This window comes from Danio aesculapii, chromosome 21 (assembly GCF_903798145.1).
Source record: "Danio aesculapii chromosome 21, fDanAes4.1, whole genome shotgun sequence".
Taxonomy (NCBI): Eukaryota; Metazoa; Chordata; class Actinopteri; order Cypriniformes; family Danionidae; genus Danio; species Danio aesculapii.
The window spans coordinates 36,402,048-36,411,925 of record NC_079455.1 but is presented as its reverse complement, the minus strand read 5'-3'; the positions used below and the strand labels follow the sequence as shown (position 1 = coordinate 36,411,925).

General features: G+C 36.0%; 1 protein-coding gene across 1 annotated transcript; it reads right to left on the bottom strand.

Moving 5' to 3' along the window:
- Nucleotides 1-418: 418 nt before the first annotated feature.
- LOC130214262 (C-C chemokine receptor type 8-like) lies at nucleotides 419-1,258 on the bottom strand. Its single transcript, XM_056445860.1, has one exon. It carries the CDS (start codon nucleotides 1,256-1,258, stop codon nucleotides 419-421), a length of 840 nt encoding a protein of 279 aa, XP_056301835.1.
- Nucleotides 1,259-9,878: the final 8,620 nt, after the last annotated feature.

Sequence of the window (9,878 nt, the reverse complement as noted above, 5' to 3'; positions counted from 1 at the left end):
GCGCAGAGCTGCATGAAGTCGAACGCACCTAATATTTTTGGTGCAAACATGCATTCACAGTGGTATGAACCATTATAGGGGTGGTTAAATGTATATTGAGGTTATCTATTATTTTATTTATTAATGTTATTTAAGATACAAAGTAGAGCAAACAAGTTCTTAACTATTACAGGCAGACACCCCCCCCCCTCCAAATATCTTGTTTTGATGTCCTTCAGGGAGGATCAAATATTAATTAGAAACTTAAAACATTAATCAACCCCCCCCCCCCCCCCCCCCCCCCCCCCCCCATAATTAGCACCCTGAGTACAACATTGTTCACACTCAATTAAATTCAGTCTGAATATTGAAATGGTAAACAATATAGGGAGCGTGTGACAAGTTGTCACCGAATGAATGTGCGAATATAAAACCAACTTTACTTCAATATTTGTCCTAAGGTGGGGCATGAGAGTTTTCCAGCTCGTTGTAAATAAAGAACAGGCTGCACAAAACCAGCTAGCGCATAACAGACAGAAGCAGGAAACCAACCATCAAAAGTATACTGTTGAGTTACAATGACAAAGAATCCTGTAACACTAAATGGCACATACAGTACAGTAATGTTTATTGTTGTTATTAGAATGATATAAAACGCTCTTCTCTTCATGTGGTTTTCCTCTTTCTTCCTCTTTCTCTCTCCCGGTTCTGACTGCTTCAGAGCTCTGAGAACAGCCACGAGACAAAACAACTGGATGAAGATGAAGAGGAAAAACTGCGTTGAGAAGAACCAAATATATGACAGCAAGCCAGATTCGAAAGTAAACATGCAGAATAAACAGGATCCAAGAGTGATAATCCAGGCCACAGCGCAGCAGATCACTCTATATCTGAGAGGTTTGTACTTCAGAAAGGTTACAGGATGAACCACTGCCAGGTAACGCTCTACACACATCAGACACTGAAACAGAGGACGGCCAGTGACAGCAAATCCTTGCAAAAAATATGCTATTAATGTAAATTGTGAAAAGAAATCTATCAGGAGGTTAAACAATGCATTGAGGCTGTTACCAATCTCACAAACAGACAGATTGAGGATGAAGAATTCTGATGCAACTCCACTCTCTGCTCCTCTGACGATGAGCCATAAAACATAGGAGTGAATAGGAAAACCAAACAGGATGCTGATGCATGAGAGACTTATTTCACCACTGTCCAAAAGCGAAAGGTGATTTGTGTTTGCTTCAAGTGTGGTAAAGTTTAAAGTACTGTTATTCATCCTCTCAGATCAGAAATGTCCCAAATACGGCAGCTTCTACAGCAATAGAAATGTGAATGCAATTCAGACAACCACAAATAAAGTCATGGTAAGCATTAAATATAAAAGTTTTCAAAATTCCACACGTTTACAAATAATACAAACATTACTGAAGCATTTCGTCACCTTAGAATTATAAGGGTCTATATTTACATTTACATTTACATTTAGTCAATTAGCAGACGCTTTTATCCAAAGCGACTTACAAATGAGGAAAAGGAAGCAATTTACACAACTATAAGAGCAGCAGTGAACAAGTGCTATAGACAAGTTTCAGTTGTGTAAAGTCTAAGAAGCAAAACATTAGTAGAATTTTTTTTTTTTTTTTTTTTTTTTTTGAGAGAGAGCGAGAGAGAGGGAGGGAACAGTTAGTGGTATAGCCAGAGAGGCAGTTGCAGATTAGGAAGGAAAGTGGAGACTAAACAGTTGCGTTTTTAGTCGTTTCTTGAAGACAGCAAGTGACTCTGCTGTTCTGATGTAGTTAGGGAGTTCATTCCACCAACTGGGCAGATTGAATGTGAGAGTTCGGGAAAGTGATTTCTTCCCTCTTTGGGATGGAACAACGAGGCGACGTTCATTCACAGAACGCAAGTTTCTGGAGGGCACATATATCTGCAGAAGTGAGAGCAGATACGAAGGAGCAAAGCCAGAGGTCACTTTGTAAGCAAACATCAGAGCTTTGTATTTGATGCGGGCAGCAACTGGCAGCCAGTGCAAAACGGGTGAGTAGCAGAGTGACATGTGCTCTTTTGGGTTCATCATAGACCACTCGTGCTGCTGCGTTCTGAAGCAGCTGAAGAGGTTTGATAGAACTAGCTGGTAGCCTGGCTAGCAGAGAGTTGCAATAGTCTTATATGACATTTTTGTCAAAATTGAGTTATTCACATATTCTTATTAAATGACGATTTATTTACATTATTAGATGTTTTTTTATAAGTTGTTTACATTTTAAGACTTTTTATTCAAAAAACAAAAGTTACACACATAATGTTTGCCATATGGAATGCAAAAACTTTAATGCTCATTTCAAAATCATTCAGATTGCAGATAGAACCTTGTAATTCTAAGGTGATGAAATGTCTGTACTTAATAGTTAATACAGATCACTGTAAGTTATTTTGTACTAAATGTTTGTAGCACTGGCCATGTTAACATACAATAAATATAATCCAATATTAAATGACGACAGAATATGGGAATCTACACTCTCAGAAATCAAGGTACGCGAGCTGTCACTGGGGTGGTAATTTTTCAAAAGGTACAAATTTGTACCTAAAAGGTCCATACTAATACCTCAAGGGTACATATTAGAACTTAAAAAATACAAAAGTGTTCTTCTTTAAATTTTCAAGTACTAATATATATGTTTGAGGTACCAATTTTTGAAAACTTTTGAAAAGGTACCACCCCAGTGACAACTAGTGTACTTTTATTTCTGAGAGTGTATGTATACATTATTTTCTTTTTGGCTTAGTCTCTTATTCAATCTGGGGTCACCACAGCGGATAGAACCGCCAACTTATCCAGAATTTGTTTTACGTAGTGGATGTCTTACCAGATACAACCCATCACTGGGAAACACCCATACACTCATTTCACACACATACACTACGGACAATTTAGCTTACCCAATTCACCTATTCCACGTTTTTGGACTTGTGAGGGAAACCGGAGCACGCGGAGGAAAGCCACGCAAACACGGGGAGAACATGCAAACTCCACACAGAAATGCCAACTGACCCAGCCGAGGCTGGAACCAGCGACCTTCTTGCTGTGAGGTGATTGTGCAACCCACTGCACCACCATGCTGCCCCCGTACTATACATATACACTGCATAAAATGCTTTTGTTATTAAGATTTTTGTTTGGTTTCTAGTCTAAATATCTAAAAATTCTTAAATCAAGAAGCAGTTTCTAGACCAGTGTTTCCCAACCCTGTTCCTGGAGGCACACCAACAGTACATATTTTGGATGTCTGCCCTTTCTGACCCATTAACTTCAGGTGTTGGAGTCTCTTCTGATGTTATAAGTTGATTCAGGTGTGTTTGATTAGGGAGAGGTTGAAAATGTGTACTGTTGGTGTGCCTTCAGGAACAGGGTTGGGAAACACTGTTCTAAACAAGCAAAACATATTGTCTTGTTTTAAGAAATAATATGCCAATATTAAGCGAGTTTTTCCTTAAAACAAGCTAAATAATCTGCCAATGGGGTAAGCAAAAGAATCTTATGTCAATTATTTTGCATGTTTTAAGGAAAAACTCACTAAATATTGGCATATTATTTCTTAAAACAAGACAATATGTTTTGCTTGTCTAGAAAATGCTTCTTGATTTAAGAATTTTTAGATATTTGGACTAGAAAACCAGACAAAAAATCTAAAAAAGAAAAGCATTTCTTGCAGTGTGCTATTTAAATATTACACAACACATTGTTGATTTTCATATACTGTATGTTTACATGAACAACAAAATGAGTTATATTTCTCTTGCATGACTCAAAAGCAATCTCAGTCTTTGTTTATTTACTCTTACTGGAGCAAAATGTTACAGTATAATATACAAGAAAATAGTAAAACATGTAGAGGATTACCTGAGGTGGGGATGTCAGGTCTCTCTGGATGTGTATAAATCTCGGTGGTGTGTTTTGTAGACTGACTTCACAGCTGTCACAATAAAATATTTGCATGACTTCCTCATCATATATGCAAATAAAAAAATCAATCTGAAAAAGACTTTAATTACATGCATGAACTACATTTGGCAGTCATACTGTATATGTGGCAAAGCACAGAATGAAAACAGAGAAGAGCAAGATAACTTGCTATCTAAATACTCTCTTATTTTTTAAAAAAAGCCCTTGTACTGTAAAACAAATAACTTCCACAAACAATAAATAACATCTATCAACTGCAAGCTGAAGACTAAGGCTGACACAAAACAATATTAAATAATGTTATTTTTATATACTGAAATCATGCAGGTGGTGCCTAATACAGATTTCTGATGATGATCAATATATGCAAATTACATACAAATTAGTATATGCCATGCACAATCACGTTTGGATTTCATTTATATCAGATGACATAAATGCTACTATGTTTCAGAATAACGCTGGTTTGAGTCCTGGTTGGGCCAGTTGGCATTTCATTGTGGAGTTTGCATGTTCCCCCCATGTTTGTGTGGGTTTCCAACACAATCTCACGGCAATTCGTAACTTTTTGATTTAGTGGCTAAGTCATATGAATTTGTACGATCTAATTTGTATATTTTCGTACGATTTGCTCATCCCCCAATGACGGTTGGGTTTAGGGGTGGGGTTAGGTGCCACGCCTCTTTTTTAAAATCGTACAATTTCGTACGACTGTACTCGTATGAATTCGTACGAATTAGCCACTAAACTGACAAAATGTAAAATACTTACGTTTTCTCGTGAGATCAGGCTGGGGTTTCCGGTTTACCCAGTCCAAAGACATGGATGTTCTCAGTACTGGGTTGCAGCTGGAAGGGCATCCGCTTCGTAAAATATATGCTGGATAAGTTGGGGGTTCAATCCGCTGTAGTGACCCCTGATGAATAAAGGGACTAAGCCAAAGGAAAATTAATGAATGAATGTAACCCTGATATAAGCAAATTTTTTGAAAGTTTAGATTTAGGGCGTACTCACACTGTACAGTTGCCTTGAACTGGGCCAAAGCACACTTGTCCCCCCTCCCGTCTCCCCCGATGGCCTGCACTCACATTACATTCGGGCCTGGGCACGCTTACGTCATCCATGATGGGCTGTTCAGTGAGAGCTCTCGCTTAGCACCGTGGAGATTTCTTTAGTTATATCGGTTTAGTCGTTTGATATGCAGTCACACGCAGTCAAATATTTTGCTGAACAGATCAGACACTTTTGACGCTCATAAACAATCATAAAGTCCTCAAGCTGCAGGAATTAGGAGGTTTGCTGAAGGTGCAACTGTGGTGCAGTGAGGGGTTTGTGCCTTTAATAATATACGACAGTTTGCGGTCATTGAACAGTAAGAATGATTAATAAATCCATATGACACAGTCCCGTAAAAGTCACGTCTCATCTTCAGTTTCGGGCTCTGGCTCGCTTTGCATTCACACTATAAGCGTACCCCGCCAAAGCCCAAGTGAACTGCGCTCTGGCACAGCTCTTCCAACCAGGCCAGGGCCGGCCAAGTGAACTTGAGCCCGATTCAGAGCACTCACACTTCTCAAACGATCTGGGAAATGGGCCTGGGCATGGTTCGGATAGCATAGTGTGAGTACGTCCTTATATGTCATCTGAAAGCTCAGTACATTAACCAAAACCAAAAATAAGTTTTGATATTTTTACAGCATGAAATATACTAAATGTCTACATGGAACATGATCTTTAACTAAAATTCTAATGCTTTCTGGCATTACATTATTGGACTTTGATTAAATTTGATTACATTTTTAAATTCTAATTATCTTCTCAAATATACAGTAGCTGTGCAACACAAGGCAGTGCTCATTAAACTAAAAACAGAAAATAAATGTCTTGTTGATAATTGAATGTTAAAGACCTAAATTGTGTAAGTGTTATAATGGACAGAAGAAACTATATTTAAACACACATAGAAATAAACACACAGAAGATATTTACATTTTGGTTTCATTTACTAAAAACAATACTGGGTCACATATATGTTCATATATGGCCATATATCAGATTTGCACATGGGCCAGGTGACTGACACACATTTATTAAATCAAAGATATATTGTACATACTGTGTAAGATATTTCATAATAAAATATATACAGTTGAAGTCAAAATTATTAGCCCTCCAGTGAATTTTCTTTTAAAAATATTTCTCAAATGATGTTTAACAGAGCAAGGAACTTTTTACAGTATTACCTATAATATTTTTTCTTCTGGATAGTCTTATTTGTTTTATTTCGGCTAGAATAAAAGCAGTTTTAATAAAAAAAAAAAAAACACATTTTAAGGTCAATTTTATTAGGACTGTTTTTTCTACAGAACTGTCAACATAACAAACCTGTTATACAATGACTTGCCTAGTTAACCTAATTAACCTAGTTAAGGCTTTACAGTGCACATTGGGCTGATTACTAATATCTTGAAAAATATCTAGTCAAATATTATTTACTGTCATCATGGCAAAGATAAAAGAATTCAGTTATTAGAAATTAGTTATTAAAACTATTATGTTTAGAAATGTGTTGAAAATCTCTCCATTAAACAGAAATCGGGGAAGGAAATATACAGGAGGGTTGTATATTTTCTGTAATGCAAAGCTACTGTAAAGTACAAAATAACATGCTTAGATTGGAAGTGATGGTGAATTTTTTTAAAATACTAAATAAAGGCTTACATAATAAACACACACACACACGCACACACACACAAAACTACAAAAAAAAAAAAATCCCTTGTGTGTTTGCACACACTTGGTGACTAAAGCTCATTCTGATTAAAAGGCAGTGGGGTCATGAAAAAAACGGATTATTTGCTCCAAGCAGAACAAAGGCAGTGCAGTTTTCCAGTCTGGTGCAAAAAAAGAGCAGGGTGAACAAGATTAGCCAGAACACTACAAATAAAACTAAGAGAAAACAGCTCCTTGATATAATCCTGCGTCATAATAAAAGAGAATCCTGAGATAGCGAACGGCACGTAGATAAAAACCATGTTCACAGTAGTTATCAGAATGACATGAAACGCTCTTCTCTTCATGTGGTTTTCCTCTTTCTTTCTCTCTCCTGGTCCTGACTGCTTCAGAGCTCTGAGAACAGCCAAACAGCAGAACAGAGCAACGGAGAGGTAGAGCAGCAACTGAATCGAGAAGTACCATGCATATATTTGAAACCAGTCAATGGCAAACATGCAGAACATACAAGAGAAAATAATGATGATCCAGACCACAGCGCAGCAGATCACTCTATATCTGAGAGGTTTGTATTTCAGAAAGGTTACAGGATGAACTACTGCCAGGTAACGCTCAACACAGATCAAACACTGAAACAGAGGACGACCGGTGATGCCTAGACCTACCATAGAGTCTACTAATTTTATAAGACTTGAAAACGGACAATAATAAATAAATACAGAAAGCAAAGAGTTCAGACATTTTCCAATTTCACAAACAGAGAGATTGAGGTTGAAGAATGCTAATGCAAGTCCGCTTTTCGGTCCTATAATGATGAGCCATATAACGAAGGAGTGTGTAGGAAAACCTAACAGCATATTTATGAAGTGAATAAAAATATAAACATCATTGTCCATTAGTCCAGATGTGGCGTTTGAAGAGGGTTCGGTTGTTGTGAGGTTAGCTGTAGAGTTTTTCATCTCCTCTGTTTTACCTCAAGAACTCAATGTAACGTTATAACAAGCTGTGATCAATTGTAAAAGAGAAGTGAAATGTTATTTAGATTTGATTCATTAAGCAATTAGACTTTTTTAAATAATATTTAGGTAATAGGAATATTTTAAAAATTATATATATGCATAATTTATACCCAAGATATTTTAATGAAGTTGAATTTGATACTCTCACAACATAAAAGTAATCCAATCAAAAACAAATCAGTTTATTCAAACAGGCAACGTTTGAATTATAACTAAAATGATAAAAACTAAGCTTAAAGCAAGAACATTGACATATAATCACCTGAAGTGCAGATTTCCAGTCATTTAAGATGTGAATAAATCTCTGCGCTGTGTTTTGTAGACTGACTTCTCAGCTTTTACAAGAATATGTCTGCAGGACTTCATCTGTGCGGCATATAAAACACCAGATATGCAAATCCGAAAAGCAGTAAAAAGGAAAAAATGCTTGGATATTCTAGTCCAAAAGAAACAGGAACCTAAATGCTTTGTTACATGTGGAACATTGTATGCTTAGCATATTTAGCTTTAGCAATTTAGTTCATTCAAATTGAAGTTAAGCAATGTTTTACTGAGAGTTTTCCAGCTTGTTGCAGATAAAGAACTGGCTGAAGAAAACCAGCAAGACTCTAACAAATAAAATTGAGAAAAAATAGGTCCTTTATATACGTACTGTTGAGTCAAAACAAAAGAGAATCTATGACTGTATATGAAAAAACAGGATGGAGAGGAAGATAAGGAGTTAAATAACCATAAAAATGATACAGAGACAGTTTTCTGAGACTTAATATGATCCAAGAACAATTATCCAAATGATAACACAGCAGATCACTCTATATCTGAGAGGTTTGTACTTCAGGAACGTTACAGGATGAACCACTGCCATGTAATGCTCAACACACATCAGACACTGAAACAGAGGACGAGCAGTGATTCAAAATGCAAAGGTGAGGTCTGGAAGTGAGACAGTAGAGCCAATATACAGCAGCATTTAAAGAGATACCAATTTAACAAACAAAAAAATTCTGATTCACTTCCACTTTATTGTATGTTTCTTTGATAAACCAAACAGAAAACACATGCGGTTCAGAAAAAAAAAATGTCCACACTTTAGGTAAAAAAACAAAAGTTATAGAGTTTGTATACACTGAAAAAATGATTACTGCTGCTTGTTCAAACTACCTGTTTAAAATGAGTTGAAACAACACAATTCTTGTTATTTCTTTGGCCAATTTATTTGTTTTATGCTACAAATAAAATGTGTCCACTTAAATTTGTAAACCATCAAGTTAACTTGAGCGTTTTGTCTTGGGACAACATGATGGAATTGTGTAGGTACCTGGTTAGGGGATTTCCCAGCATGCTTTGCGTGTGATTGAATTAAGAGAGGTAAACGTTTACAATAAAAGTAATCTTAGGTGTTTAAAGTTAACAGAAAGACTTATTAAAGTTTGATCTTCACTTTAGTTTGAAGATTTAGAAGAATTATATGTAATGCTTTGAGTTTTGAGATGACCACCTTGCAGAAGCACTATTGCTTTGAGTGTTGGCAGCTTAATTAGCAAAAATGCAGTTTGTTGCTTTTCTCAGTGAGCAATAACTGTCCTAAAATGAGTTCTGAGGTCAGTCTCAATCAACTGTATATGTAACTCATGAAATATGCTTAAAACAGCTCTTTAGCTTATTTAGGATAACTTCAAATAAAACTGAGACTTCGAATTATATGACACATAGTAAACATACATGATACTATCAGACCTTTAAGTTTAAGTTAAATTAAAATACAAATGTATTTAAGCTTTTATTTGATAAAATCATGTTGGACCAACTCAATTCTATTTAATTGTGTAAATAGTTTTTTTGAGTTGGTGCTTAACAAATTAATCCTGCCCCCATTTAAATTGAGTTCATCCAATGAATTATTTTTTTGAGTGTAAAGGTTTTAGGTGTGGTGGATTTATCGAGTTAATCATCTTCTGGATGTTTGTTTTCTTATCTCAGCAACTACACTAAAAAATGCTGGGTTCCACACAATTCCTTCATGTTGTCCCAACACAAATCGATTAGGCTAGCTTAGTCATATTTACAAATGTATGTGGATTGAACATTAAACAAGAATTGTGTTGTTTCAACTTATTTTAAATAAGTAGTTTGAACAAGCAGCAAACATAATTTTTGCAGTGAAAATAATGTGGAAA

What these genes read in the sequence shown, in the direction of transcription:
- LOC130214262 (XM_056445860.1), bottom strand. Translation starts at nt 1,258, where the DNA reads ATGAATAACAGTACTTTAAACTTTACCACACTTGAAGCAAACACAAAT.